A 22,340-nucleotide genomic window follows, 5' to 3' on the forward strand; every position below is an offset into this window, starting at 1 on the left:
GGGAGGAGAGCGACACCCTTTTTTTCTGTGAAAACTGGTTGATTCCATTCATATAGACTTAAAAAAACCTATGTGGGGTAGTTTACACGTGCGTATGTGAGATGTAATTCCCACATCAAACGATTCACCTGGGCTTTTTAGGATCTTCACAGTCACCACCACTGTCTGGTTCCGAACATCCTCATTACCCCGAAACACCCCGTCCCCCTCACAGCCACTCCCCGTCCCCTCCCCAGCCCCGGCACCCACCAGCCATCCCCTCCCTGTCTCTGTGGGTTGGCCTGTCCTGGACATTTCATAGCAATAGGATCACGCGCTGCGTGGCCTCCTGTGTCTGGCGTCTCTCACTGGGCGTGACTTTCCCAAGCTGCATCCACAGTGGCCTGGGTCAGAGCCTCGCTCCTTTTCTTTCTTTTTTTCTTTTCTATTCTTTTGTGTTTTTTTTTTTTTCTTGAGACGGAGTCTCACTCTGTCACCCAGGCTGGAGTGTGCAATGGTGAGATCTTGGCTCACTGCGACCTCTGTCTCCAGGTTCAAGCAATTCTCCTGCCTCAGCCTTCCTGAGTAGCTGGGATTACAGGCGCCGCCACCACGCCCAGCTAGTTGTTATATTTTTAGTAGAGACGGGGTTTCTCCATGTTGGTCAGTCTGGTCTCGAACTCCTGACCTCAGGTGATCCGTCCGCCTCGGCCTCCCAAAGTGCTGGGATGCCAGGTGGGAGCCGCCGCGCCCGGACAATTTTTAAGCTTTTGAGGAGTCCCCAGGCTGTTTTCCACAGCGGCCGTGCCGTGGAAATTCCCATGCGCCCTGGGTCGGGGGAGTCTGGTTTCTCCACGACGCCATTTCCGAGGCCCCTGCAGGACCCCGTAGACTTTCTGACTTCTCCTGGGGACCAGTGGTTTGAGGCGCTCTCGTTCAGGGTCAGCTTCTGCCACCACTCAGGGGCCCTCCAGAGCAGCGGTCACTCCTCCGGCACTGCAGACAGGATCAGGACACGGGACTGGGGTCAGGCTCAGGGCCTCCTGCTCGCTGGTCCAACCCCCAGATCTGACCCCGCGCCTTCCTATTGGGCCGAGGCCAGGGACACGCTGGTCCCCGGGAAAGAGATGGTGGTAGAGGGGCTGGAGCTGGGGGCCGGGCATCTGCCGGATGCAAGGATGCAGACGGGGTGGGCTGGACCTGTCCTGCTGGGCACTCGTCCCCCAGGTTCCCCAGCCCCCACCCTCTCCCATCCCCTGCCGCTCTGCCTTCCTCTCCCCTCTCTGACTCCGCCCTTCTCTGAGCTCCTGCCCCCTCCCCAGACCCCCGCCCTCTCTGACTCCTTCCTTCCCAGCTTTCCCCCTGACCACCCCCACCACACTCTCTAAGCTCCCTTCTCCCATCCCCAGGGAAGCCATCAACCGGCTCCACGAGGCCGTGCCTGGCGTCCGGGGATCCTGGAAGAAAAAGGTGAGTGAGGCTTGTGGTCTCTCGTGGGGCCGGTGGGGCACTCGGGAGCCGCGGGGACGCTGCGGCCATCCTGGGAGCCCCTCGGCGGCCCCCACCCATGGCCGCCCTCGCTGTGCTCCACCCCCAACTCAGGCCCCCAACAAGGCCCTGGCGTCTGTCCTGGGCAAGAGCAACCTTCGCTTCGCGGGCATGAGCATCTCCATCCACATCTCCACCGACGGCCTCAGCCTCTCCGTGCCCGCCACGCGCCAGGTGGGTCTGCCCTCCTCCCCGGCGTCCCCAGACCCCCAGAGGGGCCAGGAGTCCTAGGACCACCGAGGCAAAGGCAGGCTGGGCGCTGGGGGTGGGCAGCAGGTGGCATTTATCCGGAAAGATGAGCCGAGGCCCTGCTGAGCGGGAGCTGGGGGTGCAGCCGCTGCCTTCACGGGGCTCAGCTCAGGGGCTCCCGCCTGGGCAAGCTGTCCCAACACCGGGGTGCTCCTGGCATGGAGTGGGTGGGGGCAGGGACGCTGCTCAGCACCCCGCAGTGGCCAGGACGCCCCACCCCAGAGAGTAGTCCACCCCAACGTCCACGGTGCCTGGGGGAGGGGGATAAACCGGGCTACCAGTCCTCAGGGGGAAACAAACAGCAGAAGTATCATCGCTGCAGGCCGGGCTCGGCGGCCCTAATCCCAGCACTGTGAGGCCGAGGTGGGCGGATCACTTGAGGTCAGGAGTTCGAGACCAGCCTGGCCAACATGGAGAAACCCCGACTCTACCAAAAATACAAAGATTAGCCGGGCGTGGTGGTGGGCGCCTGTAATCCCAGCTACTTGGGAGGCTGAGGCAGGAGAATCGCGTGAACCCGGGAGGCGGAGGTTGCAGTGAGCCGAGATTGCACCACTGCACTCCGCCTGGGCGACAGAGCATCTCAAAACACCAGAAAAACAAAAAAACATGATTGCAGAAATGAAGGAAATACTAGATTCTAGGAGGCATTGCGAGGCCAGGCGAGGGGCGTCCTGAGCGTGTGCTGGGCTGTGTGTGCTGGGAGACACTTCCTGGAGGGCTCTGGGGGGTGGTGAGGAGGGGGTCTCAGGGAGGTCTGGCTGAGAGAGGAGGCGTCTCCCTGTCGGAGAAGTTAGCATGGGCCATCGTGAGGGGTTGGGGGCGAGGCAGCGTCCCTGGGCTGGCGTTGGGGCGGCGGGTGGCGGCGAGGGTCAGCTGGGGCTTCAGGGAGGAGGTTAGAGAAGGATGGAGCTGGCCGGGGGTGGCTGAGGGCTGTTTCCACGCAGTTTCCATCTCCGCCCCGACCCTGCGAGGCACGGACCCCTGACCACCATACGGACAGGACGCTGAGGCTCCGAGCGGACCCTCCTGGCTGGGCCGGGGTTGGCCAGGGGAGAGCCTTGAGGGTCCCTATGGGGGCTGAGGAGTGGATGTTCTGTAGGGAGAACTCAGGACGTGGCTGGTAGTGGGGGTTCACTGGGGCCTAGAGAGATCTGAGTGACGGGAAGCAAGTGAAGCAGAACCATGCAAATGAGCATGCAAAGAAGCACGCAAATGAGCACACAAGCATGTAAATGAGCATGCAAATGAGCACAAGCATGCAGATGAGCGTGCAAATGAGCATGCAAAGAAGCATGCAAATGAGCACACAAATGAGCATGCAGACGAACATGCAAATGAGCATGCAAATAAGCACACAAGCATGCAAATGAGCATTCAGATGAGCATGCAAATACACTCACAGATGCTCTTGCACGTGGACAAGGGAGTCAGGAGTGTGGGTCCAGCCCTCCCACGGCTGCTTCGGGTGTGTGGGGGTGTGTGTGTGTGTGCACATGTGTGGGGCATGGGATGTGTGTGCGTGAGCGTCTGGGCAGGTGCCTGTGTGGTGTTGCAGTGGGGGTGGTTTGTCCTGTCACATTCCCGTGTGACCTCCTGTGGACCCCACATACCCCTTAGTGCCCTAGTCCCGTCCTGCTGGGGCCTCCACATCCCAGCCTCGGTCGTCTAGGCTGACCCAGGACCCGGCTGCAGTGGGTGCCTGTCCAGGGGACGTCTCCATCCCCACATCCCTGCCCCTGCCCCCTTCCTCGCTGTGGCCCTGGTACAGTTGCCGGGCCCCCTGCCCTCGTAGTGGGGCCCCCATGACCACGTGTGCCTCCTGCCCCCACAGGTCATCGCCAACCACCACATGCCGTCCATCTCCTTTGCATCGGGCGGAGACACGGTGAGGCCAGGGATAGGGGTGGACCTGCAGCCCCGCCGCCCCCTGCAGCCGCGAGACCCTCTCGCCCTTCCCCAGAGCCCGCCTCACGTACCCTGTGCCCACATCCACTGCCCCATCTGTCTGCGTTGCTGGGGTGGGTGGCTGGGAATCCCGGTGGGGGGCCCAGGCAGGTCCAGCTGGCCCCTCCCTGCCCCCAGGACATGACGGATTACGTGGCCTACGTCGCCAAGGACCCCATCAACCAGAGAGGTGAGGCTCCCCGGGGAGGCTGGTGGGGGTCCCGTGGCCGGGGGGCATGGCCGTGTGGCTTGGAGGCCGCATGACCAATGCCCCCACAGCCTGCCACATCCTGGAGTGCTGTGAAGGCCTGGCCCAGAGCATCATCAGCACCGTCGGCCAAGCCTTCGAGCTGCGCTTCAAGCAGTACCTGCACAGCCCACCCAAGGTGGCACTGCCCCCAGAAAGGTAACAGACCCGCCTCCCCCATGCCCTGGGGACGCCCCCAGCGACCTGCCCGGGTGCAGAGCCGGCTCCACCTCCTGCAGGCCTCGGCCTCCGTCCTGCCCTTGTCCCTCCCTCCCTGTCCCCTGAGAATGTGGCTCGGCCAGAGGATCCTGTTTCCTCGGCTGTTTCCTCGGCTGTAACACCCGGGTGAACGCATCCCCGCCCCCAGGACTGGGGAGGACTGAGCGAGCTGACTCCCCGGTGTGCCCGAGGCTGTCAGCCCTGCCGCTATAACCAACATCCCTCCTCCAGACGCACGGCCGGCTCAACGGCCTCTGTCTCACCGCAGATGTGTAGGGGGGGGCGTGTCTGTGTGCTGGTAACACGTTATTCATAGACGTTGAAGTGTGAATGTCACGTGTCGCAAAATATGATTCTCTGGATGTTTTCTCAAAGACTTAACTTTGATGATTTAGAGGCTGAACGCCCATTCTTAGCTCGTGGGACGCACAGATCTAGGCAGTGAGCTGGATTTGGCCCTGGGCTGGGGTTTGCCAGCCGGCCTCGGAGAGGGAGGCATTTAAGTCTCTATTTATCGTTAGAAAGTCACGTTCCTCCAGCGGTGGGAGGGCAGGTGCCCCGTGAGCTCCCAGCCCTGCTGGTCACGCGTGCTCACACTCACCCCTTTGTGCACAGGGACGGCGTGCTCCACGCACATTGCTTGGCGCGCTCCGACGCTGGGACGGGTTCCTCGCCTGCCTCTGGAGCTGCCCCTGCCTTCCGTAGGCTGCCCTGTGATTTCTCCCGGCAGCGATTGTGGGCCAGGCGGCATGTGCCCCTCTGGCTCTCGGGCCGTGCTTGCTGAGGAGCCCGCCAGCGCCTTTGGGGCCGGAGGGCTGGGGCACTCTGATCCCAGAGAGTTACCACCCTGACCGGCGATGTCCTGGTTCTGGGTATAAACTTGGCTCCTGCCCTCTGCTGCCGGGCGGCGCCGGAGATGGGCAGAAAGGAGTGGAGACCGGGTTTGCCAACGTCCTGCCTTTTGTGCTGCAGCTTGGAAATGTGTGCAACTTTCCATTTCAGAGACGAGGACGTAGTGGGCCTGGTCACTCGCTCTCGAAGCGTTTCCTGGTGGGAACCCTCAGCGACAGGCGGGGGGCTGGGATTCGAACTCAGGCCTTCCTGCTCCCCCAGAAGCTCAAGCTGTGGGGGTTTAGCCCCCTTGGGCCCTGCCTGTGCCACGGCCATTGCTGTCTGTCCCCCAGGCTGGCGGGGCCAGAGGAGTCGGCCTGGGGGGACGAGGAGGAGGCTGTGGAGCACAGTTACTACAACAGCGTCCCGGGGAAGGAGCCGCCGCCAGGCGGGCTGGTGGACTCCCGGCTGGCCCTGACACAGCCCTGCGCCCTCACAGCCCTCGGCCAGGTCAGCCTCTGCCTCGTGGGGACCGGGGCAGGGATGCCCAAGCTCCTGGTCTCCTGGGCCTTCCTCCAGCTCTTCTTTCTGCTCCTGTTCTCCTTGATCCTAGAGGAGGGTCTCTCTCTCACTCAGACTCACTCACTCGTTCCCTCCCTCACAGACTTGTGATCTCACTCACTCACGATCTCACTCACTCACGATCTCACTCACGATCTCACTCATGATCTCTCTTACGATCTCACTCAGACTCACTCACTCGTTCACTCCCTCACAGACTTGTGATCTCACTCACGATCTCACTCACAATCTGTCACGATCTCACGATCTCATGATCTCACTCACCATCTCACTCACGATCTCGCTCACTCATTCACTTATGATCTCAGACTCACTCACGATCTCACTCACAATCTGTCACGATCTCACTCACGATCTCACCCACCATCTCACGATCTCACGATCTCACTCACTCACGATCTCGCTCACTCATTCACTTATGATCTCACTCAGACTCACTCACGGTCTCACTCACAGACTCACTCAGACTCACGATCTCACTCACGATCTCACTCACTCACGATCTCACTCACTCACGATCTCACTCATCACTCATTCACTTATGATCTCACTCACTCATGATCTCATTCACTCACAATCTCACGATCTCACTCAGACTCACAGTCTCACTCACAGACTCACTCAGACTCATTCACAGACTCATGATGGGGCGCCATGTATCTGCTGGGCCTACTCTCACTCACTCACTCACCAACTCACTGTCTCACTCACGATCTCACTCACGATCTCACTCACTCATAGACTCATTCACAGACTCTCTCTCTCTCTCACTATCTCACTCACGATGAGGCGCCGTCTATCTGCCCAGCCTACTCTGGACACATCAGACGAGGTGGCATTTCAGACATGACTTCTACCCTCAGACACTGAATAAATACGCTAATGATTTAATCACAGCATTGATAAGGCCACCAGGGAGGCACTGAGGATGTCCACAGGGACCTGGACTCTGTAGGGAGGTCGGAGGGCTTCCCTGAGGAAGCGGCGTTTGGGCGGGGCCCTGACTGGTGAATAGGAGCTTCCTGGGACAACAGTGCGGGGAAGGGCATCCAGGCAGGGGGAACAGCCATTGCAAGGTGGCAGGATGGGCTGACCACCTTCCGAGGTGGAGAGAAGGTGGGGAAGGGCACGGCAGAGGTGAGCAGCAGACCCAGGGGGCTCAGTCACAGAGCGAGGGAGCCAGGGGAGGGCCAGGGCTGGCCTCCCCACCCCTAAGTCTCCAGCTGTCTAGGAGGGCCGGGTGGGGAGACTGGGGATCCTAAACTAGGTCCTGAACCAGGAAGAGGGGCTTGCACACACCGCGGAACCTCTCGCTGCTCTGTTTCCAGGGTCCATCTGCTTCTCTAAGAGATGCCCGCAGCCTGCCATGGGACGTGGGGTCCACGGGTGCAGGTAGGATGGGCTTGGGCTGCAAGGGGTGCCCACGAGGATGCTGGGGCGCCTCAGCCCCGTCCCGCGCTGCCTCCCCCTCAGTCTTTCTCCTCTCTGCTTATTTCACATTCACCTACGATGTCGTCTTGCTCCTCACAGTCTGCTGAGATTTTCATCATCAGTGTCTGTTTCTCCTGCACAGACTGGATTCCGTGCGTGTTGGATGTGGGTGCTGTGTGCATCCACACGGTATCAGGTTTCCATGCGTGTTGGATGTAGGTGCTGCGTCATCCACACAGTATCAGGTTTCCGTGCGTGTGGGATGTAGGTGCCGTGTGCATCCACACGGTATCGGGTTTCCGTGCGTGTTGGATGTAGGTGCTGTGTGCATCCACACGGTATCGGGTTTCCGTGTGTGTTGGATGTAGGTGCTGCGTCATCCACACGGTATCAGGTTTCCGTGCGTGTTGGATGTAGGTGCTGTGTGCATCCACACGGTATCGGGTTTCCGTGCGTGTCGGATGTAGGTGCTGCGTCATCCACACGGTATCGGGTTTCCGTGCGTGTCGGATGTAGGTGCTGTGTGCATCCACACGGTATCAGGTTTCCATGCGTGTTGGATGTAGGTGCTGCGTCATCCACACAGTATCAGGTTTCCGTGCTGTCGGATGTAGGTGCCGTGTGCATCCACACGGTATCGGGTTTCCGTGCGTGTCGGATGTAGGTGCTGCGTCATCCACACGGTATCGGGTTTCCGTGCGTGTCGGATGTAGGTGCCGCGTCATCCACACGGTATCGGGTTTCCCTGCGTGTCGGATGTAGGTGCCGCGTCATCCACACGGTATCGGGTTTCCGTGCGTGTCGGATGTAGGTGCCGCGTCATCCACACGGTATCGGGTTTCCGTGCGTGTCGGATGTAGGTGCCGCGTCATCCACACGGTATCGGGTTTCCGTGCGTGTCGGATGTAGGTGCCGCGTCATCCACACGGTATCGGGTTTCCGTGCGTGTCGGATGTAGGTGCCGCGTCATCCACACGGTATCGGGTTTCCGTGCGTGTCGGATGTAGGTGCCGCGTGCATCCACACGGTATCGGGTTTCCGTGCGTGTCGGATGTAGGTGCCGCGTCATCCACACGGTATCGGGTTTCCGTGCGTGTCGGATGTAGGTGCCGCGTGCATCCACACGGTATCGGGTTTCCGTGCGTGTCGGATGTAGGTGCCGCGTGCATCCACACGGTATCGGGTTTCCGTGCGTGTCGGATGTAGGTGCCGCGTGCATCCACACGGTATCGGGTTTCCGTGCGTGTCGGATGTAGGTGCCGCGTGCATCCACACGGTATCGGGTTTCCGTGCGTGTCGGATGTAGGTGCCGCGTGCATCCACACGGTATCGGGTTTCCGTGCGTGTCGGATGTAGGTGCCGCGTGCATCCACACGGTATCGGGTTTCCGTGCGTGTCGGATGTAGGTGCCGCGTGCATCCACACGGTATCGGGTTTCCGTGCGTGTCGGATGTAGGTGCTGTGTGCATCCACACGGTATCGGGTTTCCGTGCGTGTCGGATGTAGGTGCTGTGTGCATCCACACGGTATCGGGTTTCCGTGCGTGTGGGATGTAGGTGCTGTGTGCATCCACACGGTATCGGGTTTCCGTGCGTGTCGGATGTAGGTGCTGTGTGCATCCACACGGTATCGGGTTTCCGTGCGTGTTGGATGTAGGTGCTGTGTGCATCCACACGGTATCGGGTTTCCGTGCGTGTCGGATGTAGGTGCCGCGTGCATCCACACGGTATCGGGTTTCCGTGCGTGTCGGATGTAGGTGCTGCGTCATCCACACGGGTTTCCATGCGTGTCGGATGTAGGTGCTGTGTCATCCACACGGTATCGGGTTTCCGTGCGTGTCGGATGTAGGTGCTGTGTGCATCCACACGGTATCGGGTTTCCGTGCGTGTTGGATGTAGGTGCTGTGTGCATCCACACGGTATCGGGTTTCCGTGCGTGTTGGATGTAGGTGCTGTGTGCATCCACACGGTATCGGGTTTCCGTGCGTGTCGGATGTAGGTGCTGTGTGCATCCACACGGTATCGGGTTTCCGTGCGTGTCGGATGTAGGTGCTGTGTGCATCCACACGGTATCGGGTTTCCGTGCGTGTCGGATGTAGGTGCTGTGTGCATCACACGGTATCGGGTTTCCGTGCGTGTCGGATGTAGGTGCCGCATCATCCACACGGTATCGGGTTTCCGTGCGTGTCGGATGTAGGTGCCGTGTGCATCCACACGGTATCGGGTTTCCGTGCGTGTCGGATGTAGGTGCCGCGTGCATCCACACGGTATCGGGTTTCCGTGCGTGTCGGATGTAGGTGCCGCGTCATCCACACGGTATCGGGTTTCCGTGCGTGTCGGATGTAGGTGCTGTGTGCATCCACACGGTATCGGGTTTCCGTGCGTGTCGGATGTAGGTGCCGTCATCCACACGGTATCGGGTTTCCGTGCGTGTCGGATGTAGGTGTGCCGCGTCGTCCACACGGTATCGGGTTTCCGTGCGTGTCGGATGTAGGTGCCGCGTCATCCACACGGTATCGGGTTTCCCTGCGTGTCGGATGTAGGTGCTGCGTCATCCACACGGTATCGGGTTTCCGTGCGTGTCGGATGTAGGTGCTGCGTCATCCACACGGGTTTCCATGCGTGTCGGATGTAGGTGCTGCGTCATCCACACGGTATCGGGTTTCCGTGCGTGTTGGATATACGTGCCGCGTCATCCACACAGTGTTAGGCTTCCTTGTATGTTGGATGTAGGTACTGCATTCGTCCACATGATTCAAAACATCACGGAGTTTTAAAAGCCGTTTAGTGAGTGATCTCTTCATCCCTGTCTGCATCTCTTCTCTGCCTCCCTGATCGGGCAGCCACTGTTAGCCATCAGTGGCTCCTGAGTTGTTTTCCTAGCTTTTGCACGGATACTCAAGCCGGTTCAAACGTGCATCACGCCCCCGTTTTTGCAGATGGGGTGTGCCACCCATGTGTCTTCCGCCTTGCTGTGTCCACGGGGCAAGCATCGCGGGTTCTTCCCACACCGTGCACGCCAGACTTCCTCATTGTCACGTCACTTCTTCCTCCCACACCCGGCTCCTGGACATCTGCGTCAATTCCAGGCCTTTGCCGTGACAGACAGTGGTGCGGTGACCTTATACGGTCCGCTTGTGTGCCAGGACTCAACACACACGTCCCACGGAGGGGCATCATGCCATTTCAGTAGGAATCAGTAATTGCCCGCTCAACCGACATTCCCACCCGGCACTTCGAGCTTTGGCTTTTTGTTTTTGAGACAGCATCTTGCTCTGCCGCCCAGGTTGGAGTGCAGTGGTGTGATCACGGCTCACAGAAGCCTCCACCTCCCAGGCTCCAGCAGTTCCTCCTCCTAACCCTCCAGAGTAGCTGGAACCACAGGCGTGCGCCACTGCACCCAGCAAATTCTTAAATTTTGTGGAGGTGAGGTCTCACTGTGTTGCCCAGGCTGGTCTCAAAGCCCTGGGCTCAAGAGAGCCCCCCTTCCCTGTGCCGTGTGCAATTCCCTCTTCCCTGTGCAATTCCCTCTTCCCTGTGCAATTCCCCCTTCCCTGTGCAATTCCCCCTTCCCTGTGCCGCGTGCAATTCCCCCTTCCCTGTGCCGCGTGCAATTCCACCTTCCCTGTGCCGCGTGCAATTCCCCTTCCCTGTGCCGTGTGCAATTCCCCCTTCCCTGTGCCGTGTGCAATTCCCCTTCCCTGTGCCGTGTGCAATTCCCCCTACCCTGTGCCGTGTGCAATTCCCCTTCTCTGTGCCGTGTGCAATTCCCCTTCCCTGTGCCGTGTGCAATTCCCCTTCCCTGTGCCGTGTGCAATTCCCCTTCTCTGTGCCGTGTGCGATTCCCTCTTCCCTGTGCCGTGTGCAATTCCCCCTTCCCTGTGCAATTCCCCCTTCCCTGTGCCGTGTGCAATTTCCCCTTCCGTGTGCAATTCCCTCTTCCCTGTGCAATTCCCCCTTCCCTGTGCCGTGTGCAATTTCCCCTTCCGTGTGCAATTCCCCCTTCCCTGTGCAATTCCCTCTTCCCTGTACAATTCCCCCTTCCCTGTGCCGTGTGCAATTCCCCCTTCCCTGTGCCGTGTGCAATTCCCCTTCCCTGTGCAATTCCCCCTTCCCTGTGCTGTGTGCAATTCCCCTTCCCTGTGCAATTCCCTCTTCCCTGTGCAATTCCCCCTTCCCTGTGCCGTGTGCAATTCCCCTTCCCTGTGCCGTGTGCAATTCCCCTTCCCTGTGCAATTCCCTCTTCCCTGTGCAATTCCCCCTTCCCTGTGCCGTGTGCAATTCCCCTTCCCTGTGCCGTGTGCAATTCCCCCTTCCCTGTGCCGTGTGCAATTCCCCTTCCCTGTGCCGTGTGCAATTCCCCCTTCCCTGAGCCGTGTGCAATTCCCCTTCTCTGTGCCGTGTGCAATTCCCCCTTCCCTGTGCAATTCCCTCTTCCCTGTGCAATTCCCCTTTCCCTGTGCCGTGTGCAATTCTCCCTTCCCTGTGCCGTGTGCAATTCCCCCTTCCCTATGCCGTGTGCAATTTCCCCTTCCGTGTGCAATTCCCTCTTCCCTGTGCAATTCCCCCTTCCCTGTGCAATTCCCTCTTCCCTGTACAATTCCCCCTTCCCTGTGCCGTGTGCAATTCCCCCTTCCCTGTGCCGTGTGCAATTCCCCTTCCCTGTGCAATTCCCCCTTCCCTGTGCTGTGTGCAATTCCCCTTCCCTGTGCAATTCCCTCTTCCCTGTGCAATTCCCCCTTCCCTGTGCCGTGTGCAATTCCCCTTCCCTGTGCCGTGTGCAATTCCCCTTCCCTGTGCAATTCCCTCTTCCCTGTGCAATTCCCCCTTCCCTGTGCCGTGTGCAATTCCCCTTCCCTGTGCCGTGTGCAATTCCCCCTTCCCTGTGCCATGTGCAATTCCCCTTCCCTGTGCCGTGTGCAATTCCCCCTTCCCTGAGCCGTGTGCAATTCCCCTTCTCTGTGCCGTGTGCAATTCCCCCTTCCCTGTGCCGTGTGCAATTCCCCCTTCCCTATGCCGTGTGCAATTTCCCCTTCCGTGTGCAATTCCCTCTTCCCTGTGCAATTCCCCCTTCCCTGTGCAATTCCCCCTTCCCTGTGCCATGTGCAATTTCCCCTTCCGTGTGCAATTCCCTCTTCCCTGTGCAATTCCCCCTTCCCTGTGCCGTGTGCAATTCTCCCTTCCCTGTGCCGTGTGCAATTCCCCCTTCCCTATGCCGTGTGCAATTTCCCCTTCCGTGTGCAATTCCCTCTTCCCTGTGCAATTCCCCCTTCCCTGTGCAATTCCCCCTTCCCTGTGCCATGTGCAATTTCCCCTTCCGTGTGCAATTCCCTCTTCCCTGTGCAATTCCCTCTTCCCTGTGCCGTGTGCAATTCCCCCTTCCCTGTGCCGTGTGCAATTCCCCCTTCCCTGTGCCGTGTGCAATTCCCCTTCCCTGTGCCGTGTGCAATTTCTCTTCCCTGTGCAATTCCCCTTCCCTGTGCAATTCCCTCTTCCCTGTGCAATTCCCCCTTCCCTGTGCCGTGTGCTTTTCTCCCTTCCCTGTGCCGTGTGCAATTCCCCCTTCCCTATGCCGTGTGCAATTTCCCCTTCCGTGTGCAATTCCCTCTTCCCTGTGCAATTCCCCCTTCCCTGTGCAATTCCCCCTTCCCTGTGCCGTGTGCAATTCCCCTTCCCTGTGCCGTGTGCAATTCCCCTTCCCTGTGCAATTCCCCTTCCCTGTGCAATTCCCTCTTCCCTGTGCAATTCCCCCTTCCCTGTGCCGTGTGCAATTCCCCCTTCCCTGTGCCGTGTGCAATTCCCCCTTCCTTGTGCCGTGTGCAGTTCCCTCTTCCCTGTGCAATTCCCCCTTCCCTGTGCAATTCCCCCTTCCCTGTGCAATTCCCCCTTCCCTGTGCCGTGTGCAGTTCCCTCTTCCCTGTGCTGCGTGCAATTCCCCCTTCCCTGTGCAATTCCCCCTTCCCTGTGCAATTCCCCCTTCCCTGTGCCGCGTGCAATTCCCCCTTCCCTGTGCAATTCCCCCTTCCCTGTGCAATTCCCCCTTCCCTGTGCCGTGTGCAATTCCCCCTTCCCTGTGCAATTCCCCCCCTTCCCTGTGCAATTCCCCCTTCCCTGTGCAATTCCCCCTTCCCTGTGCCGTGTGCAGTTCCCTCTTACCGAGGCCATTCCTGATGGGCATCGAGTGACCCTCCTGCTCCCTCGGGTAGCTCCGCGGCAGGCGCCCCTTGTTCCCAGGAGCCCTTTTCTCCGGTGCATGCTGAGCTGGGAACTGCCCGGTCAGGGAGCGCCGGCCTTACTCACATTACCCGCGGTGCCCGTCACCCTCGAGGCGGCTGTGCAGTCGGCTCGCCCAGGGGCCCCGCCTGCGGCTGCCTGTGTCCTAACAGCCTCGCTAACATCTGTGTTGAGCTTTTTTTAGATCTTCCTAAACAATCTGGCATTTCGCTGCCAAGCGTCAGAGCCTCGAGCAGGTTGGAGAAGCTTGAGCCATCGGGAACCACCCGGTGCCCAGCTGTGAGCTGGTCCTGGCCCACGTTCCTCTGCGATGCTGGCAGCTCACCCCTGCCGAGGGGCTCGCCAGGGTTCCCGGCCCCCGTGCCCACTCCCAGGCTGTTCTCACTGCTTGTCGTGCCCTTCGGGATTCTCTGCCCAAGAACTCCTACAAACCGAGTTCCAGGGTGCACGGATTCCTCCACCCATCTGCCTCCCGCGGTGTGTCCTCCCTCCCCGGACTCTCCCTGCCTCCCGCGGTGTGTCCTCCCCTCCCCGGACTCTCCCTCCCGCGGTGTGTCCTCCCCTCCCCGGACTCTCCCTCCCTCCCTCCCGCGGTGTGTCCTCCCCTCCCCGGACTCTCCCTCCCTCCCGCGGTGCCGTCCTCCCCTCCCTGGACTCTCCCTCCCGCGGTGTGTCCTCCCCTCCCCGGACTCTCCCTCCCTCCCGCGGTGCCGTCCTCCCCTCCCCGGACTCTCCCTCCCACCCGCGGTGTGTCCTCCCCTCCCCGGACTCTCCCTCCCTCCCTCCCGCGGTGTGTCCTCCCCTCCCCGGACTCTCCCTCCCGCGGTGTGTCCTCCCCTCCCCGGACTCTCCCCTCCCTCCCTCCCCGCGGTGTGTCCTCCCCTCCCCGGACTCTCCCTCCCTCCCTCCCGCGGTGTGTCCTCCCCTCCCCGGACTCTCCCTCCCTCCCGCGGTGTGTCCTCCCCTCCCCGGACTCTCCCTCCCTCCCTCCCGCGGTCCCGTCCTCCCCTCCCCGGACTCTCCCTCCCTCCCGTGGTGTGTCCTCCCCTCCCCGGACTCTCCCTCCCTCCCTCCCGCGGTGTGTCCTCCCCTCCCCGGACTCTCCCTCCCTCCCTCCCGCGGTCCCGTCCTCCCCTCCCCGGACTCTCCCTCCCTCCCGTGGTGTGTCCTCCCCTCCCCGGACTCTCCCTCCCTCCCTCCCGCGGTGTGTCCTCCCCTCCCTGGACTCTCCCTCCCTCCCTCCCGTGGTCCCGTCCTCCCCTCCCCGGACTCTCTCCCTCCCTCCCTCCCGCGGTCCCGTCCTCCCCTCCCTGGACTCTCCCTCCCTCCCGTGGTGTGTCCTCCCCTCCCCGGACTCTCCCTCCCGCGGTGTGTCCTCCCCTCCCCGGACCCTCCCTCCCGCGGTGTGTCCTCCCCTCCCCGGACTCTCCCTCCCTCCCGCGGTGCCGTCCTCCCCTCCCCGGACTCTCCCTCCCTCCCGCCGTGCCGTCCTCCCCTCTCTGGACTCTTGCCACTGGGTTTCCTCCTTCTTGCCCACCCTGACCGTGAGAAGCTGAGGGAATCTGTGCCCGCTCTTGGTAGACTGGGAAGGCCGGAGGGAAGCCCCTGCTCTCATCACCCAGCAAGGGCTAGTGCGGCCTCCCATTCACGTGGCGTCACAGCCAGACCCTGTTCGGAGGCAGAGGCAGCCCGGTCAGGACCCGGCGGAATGATGCAGGGGGTGTCCAGGCAGGGCCCGAGGGAATGCCCCGAGGACGCTTGCAATGCCGGTCCGGCTTTTGAACCATGTAGATCCTTTTTTTTTTTTTTTTTTTTTTTTAGAGACTGAGTCTCATTCTGTTGCCCAGGCTGGAGTGCAATGGCACAATCTCAGCTCACTGCAATCTCTGCCTCCCAGGTTCAAGCGGTTCTCACGCCTCTGCCTCCCGATTAGTTGGGATTATGGGCGCCCACCACCACGCCCCGCTAATTTTTGTATTTTTAGTAGAGACGGGGCTTCGCCACGTTGGCCAGGCTGGTCTCGAACTCCTGACCTCAAATGATTCCCCTGCCTCCGCCTCCCAAAAGTGCTGGGATTACAGGCGTGAGCCGCCACGCCTGGCCCCGTGTAAATACTTTACATGTTCAAAATACAATTAAAAAAAGAAAGGAAGGAAAATCTCAAAATAGAACCGAGTCAGAACAAGTGACCCACGTGTGCCATGTTGATAGCATAATTACAGGGAAGCAGAGTCATTGTGATTATTTTTAAACGTGGGGACTGAACATACACACTGGGAAGCTCTGCTCCCTGAGCCGGGGAGGGGCTGCGGCGGGGCTGGGTGGGGCAGCGGCTGCCCTCTCCCTGGGCGTGGATGTCTGGTGCCCACAGCCCCCGCCGCTCGCTGTCCCACTCGTGTCCCTGGCTGGAGCCCCACAGGGCTTTACTGCTGCTGTAAGACGCTCCCTGTGATGCCTGCAGACGGGCGGGTTACCATGGGGAGGCCAGAGCAGCGTCTGCCCTGCAGCCAGCAGCACAGGTCGGGGGGGAGGCTCCTGGTGGGACCCTGCCCGGTGTCCAGGGCCTGGCTGCCAGCCGACCCCCTGCCTCTCCTCACACTCCCCAGCTCCGCCAGGGGACGGCTACGTGCAGGCGGACGCCCGGGGCCCCCCGGACCTGGAGGAGCACCTCTATGTCAACACGCAGGGTCTGGACGCCCCCGAGCCGGAGGACAGTCCCAAGAAGGATCTGTTTGACATGCGTATGTGGGCAGCCTGGGGGGCGGCCTGTTGTCTGATGGGGGAGGCTCAACCCCACCCCCACCCCTACCCCCACTCCCTAGGGGATCCCTGGTTTGATGGGGGCGGCTCCGCTCTCCCCGCGAGATCCTTCAAGTCGACAGGGGTGGGGCGGGGAAGCCCAGTCTGTCTCCTGTGGGAGGCCTTGTCTGATGGGGGTGGCCTGGACTCTGCCTTCAGAGGGGCCAATCTGACAGGGGAGGCCCATCGATGTGATGGGTGAGGCCCAGACCCTCCCACAGGACCCCGTCTCCTGGGGCCTCCCTGCTGAACTCCCCGTGTCATGGGGAAGGCCGCTGGCCCCCCTCTGCGAGAAGCTCCACTCTCGGGGGTGACCCACCTGCCCCTGTCGGAACCCCCAGTCCGAAGCGAGGGGCTTTGTCGTGCCTTCAAAGAATGACCAGTGTCGGGGGAGGCTGCGGCCCCCTCCGTGGGACGCTCTGGTCAACAGGGGAGGCCAGACCCTTGCCCCGTGGGACTCCTCAGTCTGAGAGGGGAGGCCTCGTCTTTTCTCTGTGGGACTCCTGGCCTCTGCAACTGCCTGGCCCGCTGGTCTTCCACGCTGCCTCTGGGTCTGCCTGGTCTGAGGAGGGAATTTAAGTTTCCTCGGGCCTCAGACCCCGGGCTCTGAGGATTCTTCCTACGGAAACCCCAGCCTGATGGGGGAGGCACAGCTTCCTGCTTGAAGGAACGCCCAGTCCAACGAGGGAGGCTTAGTGCACCCCTGGACAAAGTGGCTAGTCTGATGGTGAACCCATTCCCCATGGGATGACCCAGCCCAAGGGAGGAGGCTTGTCCTTCCTTGCCTGAGGTGTCCAGAATTCTCCTGATTTCCCGCAGCCTCGGCTCTGCCCTCCTCGAGCTCGGAGGGGTGTTGGCTCTGAGCTGCCAGATGGGGTCCTTGCCCGAGCTCAGGACGCATGCCAAGCTAGCCGCAAATGTCTTCCTTCCCTCCACCGGCTGACGATGCGGTTTCTCCTTAGCATCACAGTAATGACACCATCTGGCCCCTAGTGGGCACCTGCTGGGTCCCAAGCACTACCCTCGGCCCTCTTCGCTCCTCACGGCCACCCTCAGCTGGGAAAGGAGGGGCTTGGGGCTGTGAGCTTCCTTCTGAGGCAGGCTGTCCCTCAGGGCGACCGGACTGCCAGACAGCCCTGGTTGAGGAAAGGTGATGAAAAGTCCTGGTGCAGCCTCTGGTTCGCCACGTGCTCCTCCCCGAACCAGTCGCCGGCTGGGAGGGTGAACATGCCGACTGGCCAGGCTCGGAGTTGGAGCTGGTTCAGCCCCAGGGTCAGGGCGGGAGGATCCCAGGACCAGGAGCTGGAGGGAGTGAGGGTCAGGGCGGGAGGACCCCTCAGGACCAGGAGCTGGAGGGGTGCGGGGCTGGCCCAGCCACAGGTACATTAGGGAGTCAGGGTCAGGGCGGGAGGATCCCCAGGACCAGGAGCTGGAGGGAGTGAGGGTCAGGGCGGGAGGATCCCAGGACCAGGAGTGGAGGGAGTGAGGGTCAGGGCGGGAGGACCACCCAGGACCAGGAGCTGGAGGAGTGAGGGTCAGGGCGGGAGGATCCCCAGGACCAGGAGCTGGAGGAAGTGAGGGTCAGGGCGGGAGGACTCCCCAGGACCAGAAGCTGGAGGGGGACTGCGGGGCTGGCCCAGCCACAGGGAGATCAGGGAGTGAGGGTCAGGGCGGGAGGATCCCAGGACCAGGAGCTGGAGGGAGTGAGGGTCAGGGCGGGAGGACCACCCAGGACCAGGAGCTGGAGGAGTGAGGGTCAGGGCGGGAGGATCCCCAGGACCAGGAGCGGGTCAGGGTGGGAGGACCACCCAGGACCAGGAGCTGCGGGACTGGCCCAGCCACAGGTACACTAGGGAGTGAGGGTCAGGGCGGGAGGACTCCCCAGGACCAGAAGCTGGAGGGGTGCGGGGCTGGCCCAGCCACAGGTACACTAGGGAGTGAGGGTCAGGGCGGGAGGATCCCCAGGACCAGGAGCTGGAGGAGTGTGGAGCTGGCCCAGCCACAGGCAGATCAGGGAGTCAGGGTCAGGGCGGGAGGACTCCCCAGGACTAGAAGCTGGAGGGGTGCGGGGCTGGCCCAGCCACAGGGAGATCAGGGAGTGAGGGTCAGGGCGGGAGGATCCCAGGACCAGGAGCTGGAGGGAGTGAGGGTCAGGGCGGGAGGACCACCCAGGACCAGGAGCTGGAGGAGTGAGGGTCAGGGCGGGAGGATCCCCAGGACCAGGAGCTGGAGGAGTGAGGGTCAGGGTGGGAGGACCACCCAGGACCAGGAGCTGGGGGGTGCGGGACTGGCCCAGCCACAGGTACACTAGGGAGGGAGGGTCAGGGTAGGAGGACTCCCCCGGACCAGAAGCTGGAGGGTTGCGGGGCTGGCCCAGCCACAGGTACACCAGGGAGTGAGGGTGAGGGTCCCCAGGGCAGGAGCTGGAGGAGTGTGGAGCTGCCCCCCAGGCAGACCAGGGAGTCAGGGTCAGTGCAGGAGGACTCCCCAGGAGCTGGAGGACTGCGGGGCTGGCCCAGCCACAGGTACACCAGGGAGTGAGGGTCAGGGCAGGAGGACCCCCCAGGACCAGGAGCTGGAGGAATTTGAGGCTGCTCAAGCCACAGGTAGATGCGTCTCTGTCAGGGCTGGGGCGCCAGCGTTGTGGTTTCTGAACCATGCTGCTTTCTGCCTGGGGAAGCCCACACCTGTTTGACAATGAGGGGACTGAGACTCAGAGGAGAGCCTTGAGTGGCCTGTCGGATGTCGGCCCTGTTGGAAGCCGTTAGAAAACCCAGGGCAGAATATTTTAACGCTAGAGGCAGCGGAGGGAAGCCGGTTGTCATCGGTTTTCATCGTGAGTATTTAGGGTACGTTGGAGGCCCTGGCCAGTGCGGTAAGGCCAGATAAGGAAAGAAGAGGCGTGTACTATGGGAAGGAAACCCACCTAACAAGGCAAGAAAAAGAAATAGGAGTTAACCTCTGAAAGAAAGAGCTGCTGTCATCTTCGTACAGGCTTACAAAACCCAACCTGGGGGTCCGGGTGGCCGCACGTGAGCCCGCCGCACGCACGGGGCTGGGCGGAGCGTGAGTCCGATACACTGGGTGCTCGGTCAGTGCAGGCCGACCAGTTCACGGGGGGCTCCCCGGGGAACCCGTTTCTCCCAGCTCTGGTCCCGGCCCCTGCCTGCCCAGCACTGCTGTCCCCGGCCTGCAGGACCCTTCGAGGATGCCCTGAAGCTGCATGAGTGCTCAGTGGCCGCAGGTATGACAGCAGCCCCCCTTCCCTTGGAGGACCGGTGGCCCAGCCCCCCTACCCGCCGGGCCCCTGTGGCCCCCACGGAGGAACAACTGCGCCAGGAGCCCTGGTACCACGGCCGGATGAGCCGCCGGGCGGCAGAGAGGATGCTTCGAGCTGACGGGGACTTTCTCGTGCGAGACAGCGTCACCAACCCCGGGCAGTATGTCCTCACCGGCATGCACGCCGGGCAGCCCAAGCACCTGCTGCTGGTGGACCCCGAGGGCGTGGTAAGCTGGGCACGGGTGGGAGGGTCTCGGGGCCAAGGGCGTGGTAAGCTGGGCCCAGGTGGGAGGGTCTTGGGCCCGAGGGTGTGGTAAGCTGGGCCCAGGTGGGAGGGTCTGGGGGCATCCCGGGGCTTAGCTGGGCCCAGGTGGGAGGGTCTTGGGCCCGAGGGTGTGGTAAGCTGGGCACGGGTGGGAGGGTCTGGGGGCATCCCGGGGCTTAGCTGGGCCCAGGTGGGAGGGTCTTGGGCCCGAGGGCGTGGTAAGCTGGGCACGGGTGGGAGGGTCTGGGGGCATCCGGGGGCTTAGCTGGGCCCAGGTGGGAGGGTCTTGGGCCCGAGGGCGTGGCAAGCTGGGCACAGGTGGGAGGGTCTCGGGCCCGAGGGCGTGGCAAGCTGGGCACAGGTGGGAGGGTCTCGGGGCATCCGGGGGCTTAGCTGGGCCCAGGTGGGAGGGTCTCGGGCCTGAGGGTGTGGTAAGCTGGGCACGGGTGGGAGGGTCTCGGGCCTGAGGGTGTGGTAAACTGGGCACGGGTGGGAGGGTCTCGGGCCTGAGGGTGTGGTAAGCCGGGCACGGGTGGGAGGGTCTGGGGGCATCCAGGGGCTTAGCTGGGCCCAGGTGGGAGGGTCTGGGGGCATCCAGGGGCTTAGCTGGGCCCAGGTGGGAGGGTCTCGGGCCCGGGGGCATCCAGGGGCCATCCGTGTTTATGAAGCTTTTCCAGATTGTTGCAGATGTTGCGTTTGACCAGCTACCATAGAATTGCAAAGTATCTTCCAGTGTATTTTTGAGACAGAGTCTGGCTCTGTCACCCAGGCTTGTGTGTAGTGGCAGGATCATGGCTCTCTGCAGCCTCAAACTCCTGGGCTCAGGCGGTCCCCCTGGCTCAGCCTCCTGAGTAGCCGGGACTACAGGTGGGAGCCACCGTCCCCAGCTAAGTCTGTGTAGAGATGGGGCCTTGCTGTGTTGCCCAGGCTGGTCCCGAGCTACTGGCCTCACGTGATCCTCCTGACTTGTTCTCCCAATCGTAATCCCAATCGTACGATTTCATCCATCATAAGATGCCCCCCCCATTTATCATGACGTACGCACCTTACAAATGGTGATGTATTTGAGGGATAAATATGGTATTTTCAGGTTCTAATTTATTTGAGGGTGTACAAAGCACGTCTCAATTTACAAGGAATTTTGGGATCAAGTTACTGAATTACTTCAATTCTTCCCTCCCTTTCTTTTCTCTCTCTTTTCTTTTTTTTTTTTTTTTTTTTTTTTGATGGAGTCTCACACTGTTGCCCTGGCTGGAGTGTAGTGGCACAATCTCAGCTCATTGCAACCTCCGCCTCCCGGGTTCAAGCGATTCTCCCGCCTCAGCCTCCTGAGTAGCCGGGATTAAAGGCTCCCACCACCACACCTGGCTAATTTTTCGTATTTTTTTAGTAGAGACGGGGTTTCACGACGTTGGCCAGGCTGGTCTCGAACTCCTGACCTCGTGATCCGCCCGCCTCGGCCTCCCAAAGTGCTGGGATTACAGGCATGAGCCACCGCGCCCGGCCTAATTGCTTCAATTCTAAGAGAGACACTCTCCCCGCCCCAGTTTTGACGTCTCTGGAGTCTGGATTTTGTTTTAAAACCATCGATTGCATACTTGAACTGCATCATTATTTAACAGCGAGGTTTTTCTCCTCTCTCTGCTCCTGGTCCTGAAATCGTGGTGCATCTTACAGTTGCTCTGGGCCAGTGGGATTTAGTAATCTCCAGCTTCTAAAGCGTTTTAGGGTTTACAAAGCATTTTCCGATTTACAAGGAGTTCTAGGGTTTATGAAGCATTTTGAGCGTCTGAGGGCTACACAGGTTATTTCTCAGGTGAGGAGGTGCTGGAGGGTTCGGAGGCCTCTCAGAGTGCAGGAGGCATTTTCAGCCGTCCGGCCGAACCCTCAGAGTGGCTCTTGGGCTGGTGCGAGCCTGGTCTCCGCGTGAAGCACACTGTGGGGGCAGGGGTGGCACTTGTGCACCCCAGCCTGGGACAAAGCTGGAAAGGGGCAGGGCTTGGGCGAGAGGCGCCTATTCTCCCAGTTCCCGAGCCCCCTCAGACTGTTTCCGGTCCCCCCGCCGCCGCCTAGCCTCTAGCCTGGTGGGTGATGCCTCTGCTCTTTCCCAGGCCAGATTCCCTCTGTTAAATGGATCCCTGGGGTCAGACTGGCAGCCCCTAGACCTGGGGAAGCTTCAGAACGTCTACCAGTACCTTGTCGAAAGGCAGATTCCCAGCTCCCATTCCCAGTGCCATGGAAGGAGATAATTTTGCCGCAGGCCTAGGAATGTGCATTTGCCCCTGTTCCCCACGTGAAATGTGCACAGGACCCCCAGCCTCACCCACGAACTCAGAGCAGCCGGGGACACGTCACCCATGATCTCAGAGCAGCCGGGGACACGTCACCTCCTGGGTGCTGCTCGGTCCCAGGCCCCTCCCGGCGCCCGCTGGTGGCCGCCTCCCGGGTGCTGCCGGGTTTGCGGACACACGGCTCCAATCTCTCATGGGGTCACCCTTCAGTCCCCAACAGGACGCGTGGCCCCAGAACCCGGCGGTTTCAGAGCCCGTGCCCACGTGTGGTTCTGGGATTCTGAGGCCGATCCTGTGGCTGGCGTCCCAGAATTCCCTGGTCCGGACACTCATCCACGCAGGCACCCTAGGGGCTCCCCGACAGGACCCCAGATCGCCGATCTCCGACTCCACGGGTCCAGGCCGGCTCCCGGGAGCTGATACCGAGGTCTGTCCTGCA

The 22,340-nt window shown here is 61.3% G+C and overlaps 1 protein-coding gene and 2 long non-coding RNA genes across 3 annotated transcripts in view; all 3 read left to right on the top strand.

The window, feature by feature from the left end:
- SHC2 (SHC adaptor protein 2) overlaps positions 1-22,340 on the top strand; it is a 42,812-nt gene that overhangs the window by 18,108 nt on the left and 2,364 nt on the right. The window contains exons 3-11 of the mRNA XM_050771138.1: positions 1,389-1,449; positions 1,582-1,701; positions 3,611-3,664; positions 3,862-3,913; positions 4,003-4,129; positions 5,374-5,530; positions 6,931-6,994; positions 15,873-16,007; positions 19,262-19,572. Coding sequence (XP_050627095.1) covers positions 1,389-1,449; positions 1,582-1,701; positions 3,611-3,664; positions 3,862-3,913; positions 4,003-4,129; positions 5,374-5,530; positions 6,931-6,994; positions 15,873-16,007; positions 19,262-19,572 — 1,081 coding nt within the window. The remainder of the gene's footprint in view (positions 1-1,388; positions 1,450-1,581; positions 1,702-3,610; positions 3,665-3,861; positions 3,914-4,002; positions 4,130-5,373; positions 5,531-6,930; positions 6,995-15,872; positions 16,008-19,261; positions 19,573-22,340) is intronic.
- Positions 7,438-11,032, top strand: LOC126943008 (uncharacterized). Its single transcript, XR_007721676.1, has 3 exons — positions 7,438-7,549; positions 8,982-9,081; positions 9,668-11,032. It is a non-coding gene; the product is annotated as an uncharacterized LOC126943008 (long non-coding RNA).
- LOC126943003 (uncharacterized) lies at positions 16,035-18,338 on the top strand. Its single transcript, XR_007721665.1, has 3 exons — positions 16,035-17,445; positions 17,712-17,814; positions 17,887-18,338. It is a non-coding gene; the product is annotated as an uncharacterized LOC126943003 (long non-coding RNA).

Source organism: Macaca thibetana, chromosome 19, assembly GCF_024542745.1.
Source record: "Macaca thibetana thibetana isolate TM-01 chromosome 19, ASM2454274v1, whole genome shotgun sequence".
NCBI lineage: Eukaryota > Metazoa > Chordata > Mammalia > Primates > Cercopithecidae > Macaca > Macaca thibetana.